At 46.8% G+C, this 16,917-nt stretch overlaps 2 protein-coding genes across 2 annotated transcripts in view; both read right to left on the bottom strand.

The window, feature by feature from the left end:
- The window catches only part of LOC140686862 (uncharacterized), a 106,709-nt gene that overhangs the window by 12,386 nt on the left and 77,406 nt on the right, over positions 1-16,917 (bottom strand). The window contains exon 2 of the mRNA XM_072942037.1: positions 200-316. The gene's annotated coding sequence lies outside the window, so the exon portion shown is untranslated. The remainder of the gene's footprint in view (positions 1-199; positions 317-16,917) is intronic.
- Positions 978-8,552, bottom strand: LOC140686863 (uncharacterized). Its single transcript, XM_072942038.1, has 6 exons — positions 8,514-8,552; positions 8,237-8,357; positions 7,580-7,658; positions 2,288-2,475; positions 1,892-2,089; positions 978-1,295 (listed from the first exon to the last, which is right to left on the bottom strand). Exons 2-6 carry the CDS (start codon positions 8,324-8,326, stop codon positions 1,206-1,208), a joined length of 645 nt encoding a protein of 214 aa, XP_072798139.1. The 5' UTR covers positions 8,327-8,357; positions 8,514-8,552; the 3' UTR covers positions 978-1,205.

Here is a 16,917-nt window from a genome sequence, read left to right as displayed (position 1 = left end):
AGGACCCTCCAACTCCTCACTAGGTTCCAAACGCAGCCCCTCTAAGTCCACCCTCTGAGTTTCTGGAACTCTGCTGGAAGAATACATGAGCAGGCCAGAACCAGAGCCCAAGCCAAATATGACAGGGGTCTCGTGGGGCTGTAACCCCATGCTCAGTGGTCGGGGACTCCTTGCAAATCTGCAGAAATCCCTGTTCCACCTCATTCCTGGGAGAAACCCCAGATCTCCTCCTGCTCTGTCTGTTCTTCTCTTGAGGCTATTGTCCTGGAGGGATGCTGAGTCATTGAACCTGGTCCTCCAAACGTACATAAGCAGCCTGTTCAATAAAACAAATTATGCACTTTTTCACATTTGCCAGTTTTTTGATTCCAGAAAGGCTGTGGGACTCATTCTCACAGTCTCCTGTGCCCCCACCACATGGTGGCCCTCTGCTCATGTAAACACGATTTCCCACAACTGCACCCTGCCTCCCAGCTTGTCAGAGGGGAGTGTCCCACAAAGACACAGGTGTTTGTGAGGATCCTGTCCCCCAGCAGAAAACCTGCTCCTGGAGCCACGGTCAGGGATCTGGCCTCCTAAGCCGCTCAGCTCTAATTCAAAGCCTAAAGTGGGGGCCCCGAACATTGCTGAATGACTTTCTGAATCACCTGGACTGGAGGGGACTGATTTTCTTTCCAGGAATGGAGGTAGCGCAGCCTCCATTTTCAGGGCTGACCTTGACGATGGATCTAGTTCCCCCGACTGCAACACAGGAAGGAGTGGCCCTTCCATCCCACAGGTTGGAGACCCAACCCAAGGGAGTACTGAAGCAGTGCATTGCTGCCAGGTCCAGCATCCCTGCAGAGTGGCCTCTGCCCTTGAATGACCCCCTTCCCAGGGCCTTTCTTGCCCGGACACCACCACACCCCAGGCTGTGCCAGAGCTCTGGGGCTCTGCGTGTCCAGGGCACACAGGTGGCACCTGAGCCAGGTGTCCCCTGGGCCTCAAGGGAGAGAGGTCTGCTTCTGCATCAGGGGAAGGTGACCCCACAAGGCTGGCAGGACACTCTCAATATGGACCTCCAGGAGCCCTGGGAGCAGTTTCCCTGCAGGTGTTAGGAGCCATCATCAGGAGGGCAGGCCCCTCTTTGTGCAGACCATCCAGCAGTGCTGGGCCCACGTGCTGACCTCAGAAATCTACATGCCCCCACGATTCCCCAGGCAACCTCACAACTTCGTCACTTGGTGACCTGGGTACCACGAGCTCCTTGGCCATCCCATGAGGGTGGTCCTTGCAGGCATGGTCTCCAGGTTCTCCTGTTGAGAAATCCCCCTGGGTTTCTGTGGTCACAGAGCAGACACCAGAAGATTCTAGTCCTGCAGTGACCCCCACAGCAGTCAGCTCCCCTGTGCATGTCCAGGGACAAATGACAGCAATTTATTGCCAGGAACCGTGATTCCATACTAAGTTCAGGATCCTGGTAACTCACTCTGCACCCCAAAAAGCTTCCATGAGAAATGTGTGTATTGGGATGTCTGTGCCCCTAGAAGAGCTGTTCCTGAGGGTTCCTGGGACCCTCCAGCCCCTCTCAAGGTTCTCAGATCCTGGGTCTAAATTTCTATCTGCCTCTTTTGGTGTACGGCCACCTGTGTCTCGTGGTCACGAGTCACTTTATTGCATGACTTGGCATGTTCTTAGTGCTCGTCCTCCACCCCTGCACTAGACTCCCAAGATGTTCCCACTGACCCTTGGCTCCCTGGGTGGCTCAGGGGGCCCTAAGTCTGCACCCTTCACTCTCCTCCTCTACCCCCACCTCTGGGGCCACCCCTAGGTGGACTTGGAGGTGTTTGTAAATGAGTCTTACACAAGGACATATCTGGACAAAGCAGGACCCCACCCCCGGAAAACTCACCTGCTCCCTTCTCAGAAGAGGACCCCACAGCCCCACATTGCCTCCCGGGGTCTGCTCAGGACACAGTCCCCCAGTTCTGGGCAAGGTGTCTCCCTGGAATCCTTGCTTCCAGGAAGAGTCTCTCTGTCCTTCTTCAGAGTTTAGAGGTGTTCCCATGTCCCTGACCACCAAGATGCCCAGCACAGTCCCTTCAGTGACCTGGAGAGACAAGGAACTTATGTGGCCACAGGTCTCACAGGACACACCTGCTGGGACCCCAGGCTAAAGGGCTGTCCTTCTGCCTTCTCAGGTGTGGCTCCCGTGGTATCTTTTTGCAGGGGGCCCAAACGGGGAGTGTGGCCCAAAGCAGTTCATGGGGCTCTCTGGGCAGGGAAGACTTGGGCCAGGTGGCCTTGCCTGGTTTCCCTGCTGGGCCACTCTGAAAACCCCCGCTCCTCTGGCTGTGGCTGGAGGCCCCTCAAACCTCAGGGCGGGGCTCTTTCTCTCAGCCTCCACTGACTCCAAAGCCACGCTGGTGCTGGCGAGGGGAAAGAGCTTTCTTGCCTTCTTTTGGCCAAGTTGCCACAGGTGGATGCTGCGGGGAGCTGGAGAGAGAGGTAGCACTTGCTCAGATGTGAGTGGTTAAGCAATTTGACACCCTGTCAACTAGCCTTAAACATTGGAATGAGGTCTTTCCCGGTAAAGCTGGAAGTTACTTTCAGTAACTTGTCTAAAGATTTCTTTTTTTTTTCCACTTAAAGACTCATAAAACCTCTCCCAGGTCATTCCTGGTATGGACCATTATCCAGGGATCAATCAGGAAATGCAGGAGGAGAGGGGTGGGGGTGGGGGAGAGGGGAGGTTAGATCAGAGCCCACGGAGAGGAGATGCCCCTCCCAGGAGCCTCACACTGGGCAGTGGCTTCTGGCATCCAGCTCTCCTGTTCTCAGGCCCATTCCATCTGCGGGGTTTTCCAAAAACATAATGGTGGAAGGGCCATGGAGGACACCTAGAACTTCCAGAATAGACAGGGGGAGCAGAGTTACCATGCTGGCCCTGGGTTTGGAGACAGACCTGCAGTGGAGACCACAGGCTTCTGAGAAGCCAGTTTCGAAATAAAGGCAGTATGCACTGGAATACCCGGCTCGAGAGAGTGCTTCATCATAGACATGTAATTTACATAGTTCTCACCACTAAATTCTGTGTTCCCAACACGCTACATGAATGACGGCTTCAACACACATTCATTTCTGAGATGTGAAAAAGTGTAGAGCCGCTCTTTCATCCTGCATAATGGGCATGGCTACACTTAAGAACACTTACCAAGATTTCTCAGCAAGAGCCAATTTCGAAATAAAGGCAGTTTGTGCAGGAAAACCCTGTTGGAGTGAGGGCTTCCCCATACACATGTAAGTTATAGAGTTCCCCTCACCATGAAACGCTGTTCCCAACATGCTACATGCATGAAGGCTTCGACACACATTCAGTTCTAAGCTGTTAGCATGTGGAGAGCCGCTCTTTCATTCAGCACAAAAGGCATGGTTACACCCAGGAAGATTTACCCAGATTTCTCAGCTGCTTCCTTCAGCCAGATTCAAAATAAAGGCAGTTTGTGCTGGGAAAGCCTGTTGGAGCGTGTTCAGAGCTGTTTCGGGCTCTGTCCCAGCTGGAGGGTGCAAAGCCCAACCTCCAGAAAGAGGGACCAGGACCCCACCCGCCAGGTGGTGTTGCCTTTGTAGGGGAACAGTGATCTTTGGGTAAGATATATTGCGGCTCTCTCTAAAAACTGCTTTGACTTAAGTTTGCATCCTAGTCACCAGTTCCAGGACAACAGAAAAGGCATACCCTACATCCCTTTGCACTCAACTCTTCCCAAAAGAGCAAATATTTGTCCATGAAAATACCAGCTGCTCTTCTAAGGCCCACTAAATACCCAGCAGTGTGGGCGGTGCACTCTTGATCAGGGACAGGAGGAGAGGGAACAGCGGTCCTCCTGCAGGCTTGGCCTGGTGTGGCAGCTGCGCTGTGGGTGCGTGGTGGGGAGGGAATGCAGGGAATCCTGTTTGAGGGGCCTCTGTGCACGCCTGCATTATAGTCTGAGGCTTCATACAAAGGCTCCAGGCATCCTAACTGGTTAGATACAGCCCCCACCCTTGGGCTGGAACCACCAGGAGATAAGTACCTGTAACAGGGACGGTGCCTGGTGTGGGGAGAGGTCATGGGACACTCCGGGGGCAGGGGCGGTGGTGCTGGGGAAGGCAGGGGATGCAGTGAAGGGTGGAGGGAGCAGGGTCCTTTGCTTGGGGGTGCGAGTTCTTTGGGAGACCACAGGGAATGGCACACATCATCCCCACCCTATACCCCAAATTCCTAGCCCCGCCAACACAGGGGCTGCTCTGCACCCTCTCAACGTGGCTCTCCTGTAAGACCGCACCCAACCAGGCATCTGGCACCCTGCCCTACCTCCCCTCTTGGGACAGATCCCGTCTTCTTGGAAACTGCCTAGCAGCGCGTATTCAAGGCCGGCAGCCGGCCTGGCGGATCTGCACTTCAGGTGCCCTACCTGGCCAGCCGTGCCTGCCTGGGCTCAGTCCTCTATCTTGCCCACAGGTAGCCTGGGTCCACTTCCGGTGCAAGCGGAGGCCGCGGAGCCCAGGCTGAGCCCCGCACACAGACAGGTGAGGGTGCCCCCGCCCCGCTGCCCCGCCGCCGCGCCCACTGTTGGCAGCATTGCCCCAGCCTCCGGCCGGTGCCACCTGCAGCTGAGGACCTCCGCGCAGCCCCGCCCGCCCCGGCCCCGCCCAGCTGCCCCATAAGCCTCCCCCCACCCCCGTCCTGGCCGCGCCCTTGCTCCCATTGGCTCCGAAAGTTCTGCCCTTGCACGTCTAGCCTCGGGAGGACGCAGACGCAAGCGCTAGGGGAGGGCCCCGCGGCGTTGCCATGGATAAAGACGCCGCGCTCCTCGCGGGCTGGCGTGCGCTTCTGGGGCAGGCAGCGGGCTCCGGAAGTGTGCAGCTGCCCGGGGCCATGGCGGTGTTTGCTGCTGGGGATGGCGGCTTGCTTGGCCGGGCCACTAGTTCTGGCCGCGTCAGTCGGCGGCCGACATCCTTTCTGGGGCGGCGTCTCACAGACGGTAAACGTACGGCAGCGCCGTTGGCGGGGCCAGTGGACATGGACCGGGGTGGGATCCGGGTTGGTGTGGCGGCCGGGGAGGGCTGAGGTCATGATGGCAGCCCTTCTTGGTGAAACAATAAAATGAATAGCCATTTTCACAAGACCTCTGAGTAAATCTACTAGGGAACTTCATCCTGGACTGAGGAAGAGGACTGGGGAGGAGGGGGCATTCAGGGGCACAGAGAACCATGGGCCACCTGTCCCACGATGGACTTTAGACTCACCCTCACCCTTCAGGAACTACTAAATACACACAGACAGAGTGCTATGGACAAGATTTTTTTTTTTAAACAAATCCCTGAATCCCTAGCAGGTCTTGTTTCTACCCATACACAAATGGCTTATGTGCATAATGTTTCACAAAAGCCTTAAAATATTATCACCCCAACTTGACACATCAAGAAACTGAGGTAGAGTAGTTTATCACATTCTACAAGATTAGAGAGAGGCCACGTCAGACACCGTATTTAAATCCAAGCCCCTGCTCCAGTGCTCACACTAGAAAGTGTGACATACTGCCCCTTTCCTGCCCTCTCCCTGCAATCAATCTCTGAAGAGTCTTTTCTGTGTCACCTGGAATCACAATCACATTCATTTTCCACAAAGAGCTATGTCACTCCTTGGAGGACTTTTCAAAATCTAAAGGGTTGGTTTGAGAGGAGAGATTTGCATTTTCTGTTTCTCAAAGGAAACATGGCTTTAAAAGAAACTGAAAAGTAGTTATCTAGTCTAAGCCCTCATTGTGCAGAGAAAAAACCGGAGGCTCAGAAGAGATGAGGAAAGGGCCTTATTAACAAATATTGCCTCAGTGCAGCACCAAGCCAGACCTGGCACTTCTAGGGGAGGATCTGGAAGGCCCAGGAGAATGAGTGTTAGAAAACAGAAAGAGAAGAAGCATACAAGGCCCCGTCTCTTCACCACCATAACATGAATTTCCACCAAATTACCCAGAATGGGTGCAGCCAATATTAAGTTTGTCAAAAGAGGTTATAGAATTCTCAACCATAGTGGAAATTCCAACATTTACTGTGCTTTTTTCCCAGTTCAAGCATCAATTCAGTGGGCACTCTGTACCAGGGACTACACGAGGCCTGGGGTTCTCCCAAATACAGATCTCTATTACCACGTGTGCAAACCACATTAAGGCCACCAGAAGAAAAGCGCCCACAGATAAGATGGAATTACTGAAACTGAAAGCAGCAAAAGAGCATATATTACTAGGAAAAACGGTGCTCCTAGTAATGGACACATGGACATAGAATGCAAACTGTGTTTAGCAGGCAGGAAAGGGGGGATTAACAGATACAAATTAGTAAATATAAAATAAATGACAAGGACCTGCTATATAACACAGGGAACTATATTCAATTTCTTGTAGTGATTTATACTAAAAACAATCTAAAACATATATATATACATATGCATATGTTTATAACTGAATCTCTGCTGCACACTTGAAAATAACATTGTAAATTGACTACACTTAAATAAAAAATAATTTTAAAAAATAAGTAAAAATAAATGCAACGGCATTAAGAAAAAATAAAAGAACTCTCTAATCCCCTTAACTGTAGGTGGTCGAGAAATCTAGCTGCAAACACCAAGTCCACTGGATCACTCCAGCACTGGCTGTCACTCTTTCTGACCATCAGAGAGTCACTTGCTTCACTGAGGTTACTTTTCTCTTCTGTGAAAGGCTACAGTTGCAACTAACGATGTATAGAATCTCATCATTCACAAGCCCAAAAAGTAGTGAGAACTTCACATGGGCCAGGCTCTGGTCAGATGAAAAGATAGGGTCCCAGATATATTCATGGGTAGAAGAAGTTTATGCCATAAAGTTATAAATTCTTCCTGTTTTGATAGACAGATTCATTTCAATTCTGGTTAGAATTCCTACCAGATTTTTCTTGGAATATAACAAGTTAATTTATGGTCAGGAATAGCCAAGAAATTTCTTTAGAACCACCACTTGGGAGGGGTGGATAGGTCATTCATTTCCACTGCTCTTTCTGAAGTGATGAAAACGTTCTGGAATAATAATGGATGCACCACTGTGAATATGCAAAAAGCTGCTGAATTGTACCATTTAAATGGATGGAATTCATGGTTTGTGAACTATATCACAATAAAACTGTCCTATGAAAATTATTTCTTGACAATTATTTTTCAGTTTATACACTAGTCTGTCCCACAATTTAAGAAAAACAAAAAACCTAAACAAGCCAAACTCTGCCAGGAGCACTTTAGGACTGCAATATCCCTGGGTCTCCAAGGCCTCTGGTGGTGCTGTTCCTGTTAACGCACAATAGCTGGGCTGGGCTAGTTAGGGACTGTAACTATCTTTTGAAAATCGAGGATCACTCCTTTCACCCTGGGAGAGGGAAGGAAGGAGGATGTCACAGCCTCATGCCTTCAGCACATTTTTAACAGAACCAAGCCCTGCTTTCACCACTGCAATCCCTCTCACTATAAAAACACGTGACATCAACAAGCACCGCCATCATAACACCTGAAAGTGTTCAAGGTACTTACCTGAGGCAGAAACATGGAGGGGGGAGACAGAACCTCGCTTAGCAGTGACGCTCCCTTTTCCCGACTCCACCAGGAGAAGCTGGGCGTTAGAGCCGGAGGCTTTCAGCCCAGGTAGCAGCGCCCACGCCACAGAGCTGGTCCTCAGGGAGCGGGAAAGGGAGAGCAGGGCAGCCCCGGGGTCGCGGGGCAGGGAAAGCGGGGAGGGGGACGCGGGCTGCAGCCTCGCTCGGAGGACAGCCCCAGCCACAGTCCCAAGCGCCCGCCCCCGTCCGTGTCCGCAGACCCCGCCCGCCCGGGACACAGCCCGCCCAGGGGCGGGGACGGGCCGCCGGACGAGAAGAGGAAGCCCGGGAGGAGAGGACTAGCGGGAGGGAGAGGGGAAGGGGACGCCAGCCGCGGACTGAGGGGATCCCGGCTGGGTGAGAGATGGCAGGTGCACACCAGGCCCTGGACACTGTGGCCGGGACGCCGGGGCAGGTGGCGCTGGCAGAGGGATCTGGCCTGAGCAATTCATCTGAACACGGGCTGACTAGCGCCCTTGGGGTCTGTGACAGGCGGACCGCCCTCCCGCAGCCGCCTGACCCCTTTCCCAGGAGCCCCCGACCTTGCACTTCCACAGTCAGAGGCCCCGACCCCAGGCAGGAACCAAAGGCCTACCGGGCGACGTAGTTGAGAAGCCTTTGGGCCCGATCCCCGGCTCGGATATGGAGCTCCCAACCAGCGGACCACTTGGCACTGACTGCGCATGCGCAGGAGGGCCAGCGATCCTCTCTGGGTTCTGTGAGAGAAGGTGGGACAGCGAGGGAGGGAGAAGATGGGAGCGGGTGGAGAGGACGGGAAAATTGGAGGGATACAGATGGACAGGATGAGCAGAGAGAAGGAAGGGATCTGGAGAAGGGAGGGTCTTAGAGGAGTTGGAGAAAAAATGCTTTACCTCTGGGGCACCCCTAGGCGGCAGACCTGCCTCTGTACCCTTCTGTTACCCTTCAAGCCCCGCAGCTCAATTTTACCACCGTGATCCAACCCTCCGTCCGATGCTTCTGCAGAAACCCTAGGGAGATCACACCCGTTGCCCCCACGCGGAGCTGGGTTTTCTGTTGCTCTGAGAACCAAGCACCCGCAGGTGTTGTCGCTCAGAACTACCTTGGGAAGAGCACATATTCCCCTTTTACACGCTGGGAAACAGGCAGGCAGGATCTCTGCCTTAGCTCCACTGTCCCAGGTGTTGGGCTGGCGGGGAGCGGGATGGTACAAGATCAGAGCCCCAGACAGAGCAGACTGCCTGAGTGTTGGTGCATAGTCTCCATCCCTCCTGGGTAAACCATACCCCACCCTAGTGGAAACATCAAGGGCTCACAGTAGTTCCCTGGGTGTGGGAGAGCTGTCCTCATGTGAAGGAAAAGTCCAGCTGGGCTAACAAGCTAAGTCACAAATCTAAGTGTGATAAGTGTCAGTTTACTGATCTAAATTATGCTGGGCTATCTCGTAAATCTGAAGTTTAGTGTCAGTTTATTGGCCTAACAACCTAACTCGTAATTCCAAGCTCAACAAGTGTCAGTAATGTGATCTGTTACAAATTGATAAGCTCCAGTGTACTTATTCCTTGCTTTTTGTTCTTTGAGCCTTATTGGCTAATGCCCCCTTACTTGTAACTAAGCCTTTAAAACCTCATGTGCACGTCTTGGAGGTACTCAAAACTTCGGAGCCGAAGCCCCTCTGAGCCCACCGGCATAATAATTCTGAGTACTCCAACACTCCGATTGGTGCTTTTGTCTTGGCTGGCCTGTTTCCATAACACTCAGCTCCAGTGCCCAGCTTTCTAGGTAGATAGGAGTGTTACCAAGTCGAAATTAATTCTCCTCAGTGCAGGACAGGCCAATAAGTTGGGAGACCAGATGTTGGGGCATGGAATAGCAAGTTTCTGTAGACCTAGATGGCAAACTAATGTCCTGGAAACCATCTCCCCAAGTCACAATTCAGGCTCCTTTCCTATGTGCTTGGTTAGTGCAAACTTCTTAGTGTAGGAATTCCTTCTTGTTAGAATCCTTTCTTCTTGCAGCTATCTGCGTGGGTCAGATCCCTGTAAACCTCCAACAAAAGAAACGTTATTTTCTATTCTGCAATTTGCTATCTTTTAATGAATGAAAAAGTGTTAAATATCCTTAAAGGTCAGAGCCTTCAGAATAGGGTCTCCTGTTTATTTCAGGCTCTAGGCAACATTGTTTTACAAGCAAGATGAAGCCTAGGTGACAGAGCATAGGGTTAAATTCAAAGGAACAAATCTAATATGGAGTCAGATTTGTTCTGTTATATTACCCGGCCAGATGCCACTTGAGGATTTAAACCCCTTTAAGTTAAAAATAACTAAAATTTTAAAGGAATTTACATACATAGGTGGGAATGTGCAAAGCATATCTGGAAAAGCACCCAAAGGATAGTAAACAGAGGCATCTCCAGAGAGGGCTGAAAGAACAGAGGATGAGGGAAAACTTCTTTCACTTGTGTATTTTTGTTCTCTGAGTTTTTTTTAAACCATTTCCTTGTATTTCTTTTTCAGATAAAAGAAATGTGTAATGGAGCAAAGGAGTAATTAGCTTAGCAAATACAGCAGCCATGGAATCATTAGTCATCACTTTTGATTTAAGCCAGAAAGCATTTTTTGACTCTCTCCAATGTGCTCTGTCCTGTTTTAAGACTTCTATTAATATTATTATTATTATTATTATTATTATTATTATTACTATTACTACAAGTACTACTACTATGACTATTACTATTATTACTATTATTTTATGAAATAATAACACGGTTTACCTCACCCCTGCCCATGGCTGGTGGAAAACCAACTGAGTTTTTCTTGAGTTGTTTTCCAAGGAGTAGAGATGAGTTTATAAACAGAACACATCTTCAGGGCAAAACAGGCAGTGTGCATTACCAGCAGGCCAGACAGCAATGAAGGGTTTTCAATAGAGGCACTCAGAAGCTGAGAGAGAAAGCCTCCAGGACACTACAAAAAGCTGCCCAAACTGCCATCTCCATGGTACTACTGAAATAGGAAAGAACAAATCTGACTCCATATTTGATCTGTTTCTTTGACTTTAACAAAGCCAAGTTAATATGCTCCGGTCTTTTCATGAGTTATGATGTCACAGAGGAAACGGACAGGTCAACAAGGAACCACTCTGCCGTGATCACGGAGCCGGGGAAAGGGATGGGCTGCAAGATGTATGAAGCAGCCACAACTGTGCCCGTGCTTCTAGGCAGGTATCCAAAATCGCCTCGACAAGGTGTCAAACATTTGTGCCCATGTCCTCATCAACAGACATGTATTAAAGACAAATGGAAACATATAAAAGGCCAATACCCTTGCTGGGTACACCGTCCAAAGAACAAAGTCTCAGTTTGACAACTGGCCATCTCGGTTCCATGGGATTCATTCTTGGAGAACCTTAAAAACCACTCTTCTGTCCTCAAGAATTGCTGCATATTTGTCCTATCTTTGGCTCAGGGATGCAGCACGTTCAAGTGAACTTTAATGTCTGCACAGATTTGACTGTCTTTTTCCAGGTTCACTTGTCCATTCAAAAGAGGCCTGAGCTAAGTCCATCCTCCGTAAGATCTAGTCCCTCCAGTGACAGCTCATTGAGCCTGCAATTAAAAGCCAAGTGAACAAGACTGTCCTCAGCTAAAAAGTTCACCCATCTTTCACTGTTTTCTTAATCTCCTCTCCTGGCTAATTGCAACAGACTAACACCTCCCTCCACCAAGATACCCAACTGTGTCATTTTTCTCCCCAAAGAGAAAATAAGGTCCATAAAATAGGAGACAACTCCATAGTCACCTCTGAATTCTTAGCATATAGTAATGTCAATAAATACAACTCAGATTATTGTTAGTTTCCTTTAAAACCTTTCTGGTTATTTGAATGAGACCTTGGAAGAGAGGTGTTTGCTGTCCAGTATCTTGATCCACAAGACTCTGGAGGCCTTTTTCGGAATAGCTGTTCACTGATTCATTCAAAATACAACTTATCAATCAAGGAGTAGCTGTGCTTTTCTGCCAGGAGTTTGTGGTCACTCTCATGCCAGAACAGCTTTAAACTATATCCTTACTTTGGATTTGTTATTTTTCCCCTCTTCCAACAAAATTGACTTTTCTTACTTTCTTGTTTTGAGGAATTTTTTTTTCCTATTTCACCCTTTAGTAAAGCAAGATTCTCAGGATGGGCTTGGCCCATTATATGATCACCCATCCAACTCCTAGTGTGAGAGGTCTGGGGCTCACATCCCTCCCTCCTGTCAAGGCAACTGAAAATCAGTTCAGGAGCCAACCAGCACACCACGGCTTCTAACGCTCACGTATCTCTCAGAAACCCTGCTTTCTCATTTGTCTTGGCTTCTGAGAATTTTCCCTCACTTTCTTGACAATGAGTTGTGCAGCTTGAAAGATGAGGAAGGAAGGTTTTATTTCTCAATCAGCATTTTAAGGAACTTGTGTAATGAAGGTTTTCAGGAGTTTCTAGTACCCTCCATTGCCGAGACAGAAAACACACTAGACATTTTCTAAATTTAGTTCTCATGTGCATTTTTTCTGTGCTTTTTTTTTCTTAACTGCTAACAGACATTTTTTAATTAAAAAAAAATAAGGCCCCAAAAAGAATAGAACACTGAAGGGGCAAACAAAATTAAAGGGCAAAGACAGAAAAATGATAACTACTCTACAAAGTTAATGTAATACATACACTATGTATCAGATCAGCAATTCTCAGTAACAGCTAATTGAAACATGACCATGAGGTAAAATTTCTCTCCTGTCAGGACATGGCCAACAGAAAATACAATTAAACCAACAAACTAATTTCCTAAGTCTGGCGAGGTACAGAAGTCTACAAGCTAAATGTGTCTTATTCTAGAAAAGAGGGAGTCTCACCAGCTCTTTTCTGTGGAGCCTGAGCCCACGGGAGGACGGTGAAGTGAGCTCTGTAAGTACCCAATTAGCAAAGTGAGTGATGAATAAATAGACGTGAGCTTTGATGACAGAGATAATACTACTATTCGTTTGTCCTTTAAAGTATGACTTCACGTTCAGTGATCAATACTTCGGCGTCCTTAGGAGTTGAGATTTTAGGAAAATGCACAACCTGGGCCCAGATCTCCTCTTTAAGCTCGTGACACTGCAGTTAGTTGTCTCAAAGGCAGCTCCAACTCCACATGCAAAGAGCTGACTTCACGGTGTTCCTCCCATAGCCGTCCTTACCAGGGCCCCTGGTCGGAGGGTAAGGTCTCCCTGCGTCTCCCAACTCAGGCCCATCACTCACAGATGTGAATGGACCCCTCCTTCAGGGACCAGATATCCTCAGACACCGAGTCCCACTACCCTCAACTGACCTACCAGATACTCACTGGCACTCACTCAGCACTGACCCTCTGCTGGAGACCACGCTGCACACTGCACAGTGTATCTCACTGGATCTCCACAACAGTCCTGGGAATTGGGTACATCACTGCTTCAATTGATTAGATAAATTGTTTCACTTCCTTGCGTGCGTCCTTCAAACTGACACGGCTACTAAGCCACAAGCCTGGGCCTGAAAACCACTTGAAAATTGGACACTGCTACACCTCGCAGCCACCCTACTCTGACTCATCACATCATCTCCTGCCAAGCCTTCTAAATGTTTCCAAACATTCTAGAAGACAAATATGAACTATGAGAGCACCCCACTCTCCTACTTAAAATCTGTCAATGATGGTTCACTCCCCTTAGGAGAAAGCCCAACCAGGCCTGAGCACAGCCTAAGGCCCCAGCATCCGCTTTCCCTGCACGGCCGCGCCGCCTCACCCACCACGCAGCTCTACACGTGCCGTGTCTAGGACAGGGATGCTGACTCCGCACAACCCAGGGCTTGTCTCACTCGAACAATGATCACCTTCTTCAGTGTTCATCTTCTTCATTGCTGACTCTCACAAAAATGTTTTCTCATGATGAATCAATATCTTTTTCCTTACAACTGCCCATCATTAATAATGAGCTCCCCCCAAAGAGAGAAGACCTAATTCTCAGTCTCCTTATCTGTAAAGTGAGAATAACAAGGAAATATGTGAGGTTTCAAGAGAAATAATATTCATGTGAGGCTGAGGGACAATTCCATCATACAGTAAGCATTCAATATGTGCTTACTTAATATTAATAAGAATATATTGCATTCTAGCAACCTTCAATCAATGTTTTATGACTTTGTCCAACAGACTACTGACAAACTGTTGGACGAACCACTTTGAGCAGATCAGCACAAGCATACTGGGAGAGGTAAGTGCTGACTCCACTTACAGCTGCAGCCACCCAGCACTACGGGGCGGGGGCAGTTTGCTCAAACTCTTACATGTTGCTTGAGCATTTAGTTCTCATTATAGAATAAAGACAGTTGTTCTTTAGTCAAAGCTCCTGAAACATAAATCTTCAAAGATTGATGCAAATTAGGTTTCAAGTACAACACTCTCACTAGAATTTATTTGAAAATTATAGTCTTAGCTACTCCGCACATCAAAAGGGCATAATCTTAATGTATCTGACTAAATACACTGAAAGGGTTGTTTAAAAGTAATTAAGAAGAAGCCATTCAGAATAAGCTCTCAGTATCATCTGCACAAAGACCCACCCAAGGGTCTCATTTCTCACTTCCACATAGGTGTTTTCAAGTAGCTTACCTTGGGTCTTGGTTTCTTATAACACGGGGCGGGGAATAGTTGTGGATAGATTTATGTAGCAAATATATACCAAGGGTATTTGTTGTGAAGGAATTCTACAAATAAGAAGATTGATACATAGTCCCACCCATAAGAAATTCAGCCTTTCCATTTACAACAGCATTAAAAATAAAGTGAGAGATACATTTAACAAAAATTTACAAGATTTGTACATTGAACTTTTTGAAGTATCACCAGAATAAATTTTAAAAGATCTACATATATGGAAGACATCCCATTTTCATGGAATGATTGACAATATTATTAAAAATGTTAAGAATCCTCAAAGTGAACTATATATTCAGTGGAATCCCTATCAAAATTCCAGCTGACTTCTATGCAAAATTGAAAAACTGATCCCAAAATTCACATGGACGTGCAAGGGGCCCAGGACAGCAAAAACAACCTTGAAAAAGAAGAGTAAAGTTGGAGGACTCACTTTAAAGTGTACTAAAATGCTATAGTACTAAGTCAGTATGATACTGGCATAAGTTTGGATAAATAAGTCTAAGAGACACAATAAAAACCCACGGGGAAAAACTTACATTTACAGACACTTTTCCACTAGGGGGCCAAAAACACTCCATTGAAAGAATAGTCTATTCAACTAATGGTTCAGGGACAGCTGGGTATCTGCAGGCAAAAGAATCAATCTGGAATCTGAACACACATATTTTATATAACAAATAAAATTAATTGAAAATAGATCACAGACAGAAATGTAAAAATTAAACCTATAAACTTTCTAAAAGAAGACACAGTATAAATCTTTGTGGGCCTAGGATAGGCTTTGGTTTCCTAGATACAAAACCAAGAGCACAAGTGATAGAAGGAAAAAGCAGATAAACTGGACTTCATCAAAACTAAAACCTTTTTCTTACAAAGGACATCATCAAGAAAGTGAAATGACAGGGGAAAAGGGTATCTCAAGTCAGAGAGTGCGTGCTTTGCAAAAAAATAAAATAAATCTTTACATCAAACTACCTCCCTTGTAAAGAAATTGTTTTAATGTTCAAAAAAATATAGTTAAAGGACAATGTGCAGAATAGAAGAAAAATTTTGCAAAGCATGTATCTAATAAGAGAGTAGTATCCAGGATATATAACGAATGCTTACAACTGAACAATACAAAAAAATACACCCAATTTTTAAATTTACCACGAATTTAAATAGATATACAAATGGCCAATAATCATATGAAAAGATGCTCAGCATCACTAGGGAAGTCAAAAACAAAATGAGATCTCATTTTACACCCACTAGGATGGTTATAACCAAAACATGGACAATAACAAATGTCGTTCAGGAGGCAGAGAAACCTCATATGCGGCCAGGGGAAAGGAACAATGTTGCAACTTCTTTGGAGAAGTCTGGTATTTCCTCAAAAGCTTAGAGTTATATGTCTCAGCAATTCCACTCCTACATATAGAGTCATCTCTCAATATCCTTGGGGGGTTGGTTTCAGGAACCCCACACCCTGGATACCATAATCCAAGGATGTTCGAGTCCCTTTACAATCAACCATCTGGATTCATGTAGTGGAAACTACAGATATGGCGGGGCAAATGTACAGCCAACAGAATGAAAACATATTCTCATAAAAAATTTCACATCAATATTCATAGCAGTATCATTCAGAGTAGCCAAAAGTTACTAACAATATCCATCCATCAATGAACGGATAAACACATTTACCAAGAATAGGCCCACAAACTTTTGGTCATTGAAACTTTGACAAAGGAGGTGAGAACATACAATGGAGTAAAGACAGCCTCTTCAGCAAATGGTGTAGGGAAAACTTAACAGCTGCATGTAAATCATTGAAGTTAGACTACTCCCTCACAGAATATACAAAAATGAATACAAAATGTGTTAAAGACTTAAACATGTAGACAAGACACTATAAACCTCTTAGAAGCAACCATAGGCAAAACATCTGACATACATCTCAGCAATGTTTTCCTAGAGCAGTCTACTCAAGCAATAGAAAAACAACCAAAAATATACAAGAGGGATCTAATTAAACTTACAAGCTTTTGCACAGCTATGGAAACAGTAAGCAAAACAAAAAGACAACCAACCTATGGAATGGGAGAAAATATTTACAATAAATGAAACTGCTAGGGGCTTAATTCCCAGAATATGTAAACAGCTTTTACACTTAATAAGAAAGAAAAACAAACAATTCAATTCAAAAATTGGCAGAAGTCCTAAAGAAACATTTCTCCAATGAAGACGTACAAATGGCCAGTAGCCACATAAAAAAATATTCATTATCATTATCAGAGAAATGCAAATCAAAACTGCAATCAAGTATCACCTCTCACCAGTCAGAATAGCCATCATTCAGAAGTTCACTGACAATAAATACTGGAAAGTCTGCGGAGAATTGGGAACACACCTGCACTGTGGTGGGGATACAGTTTGGTGGAGCCATTGTGGAAAAGTGTATAGATGTTCCTCTAAAGACATAAAATTGACCTCCCAGATGACCCAGCAATCCCACTCCTGGGCATATATCCAGAAGGAACCCTAATTGAAAAAGACACCTACACCCCAATGTACACAGCAGCACTATTTACAATATCAAGA

Source organism: Vicugna pacos, chromosome 18 (assembly GCF_048564905.1).
Source record: "Vicugna pacos chromosome 18, VicPac4, whole genome shotgun sequence".
NCBI lineage: Eukaryota > Metazoa > Chordata > Mammalia > Artiodactyla > Camelidae > Vicugna > Vicugna pacos.
This window is presented reverse-complemented; position numbering and strand designations above follow the sequence as displayed.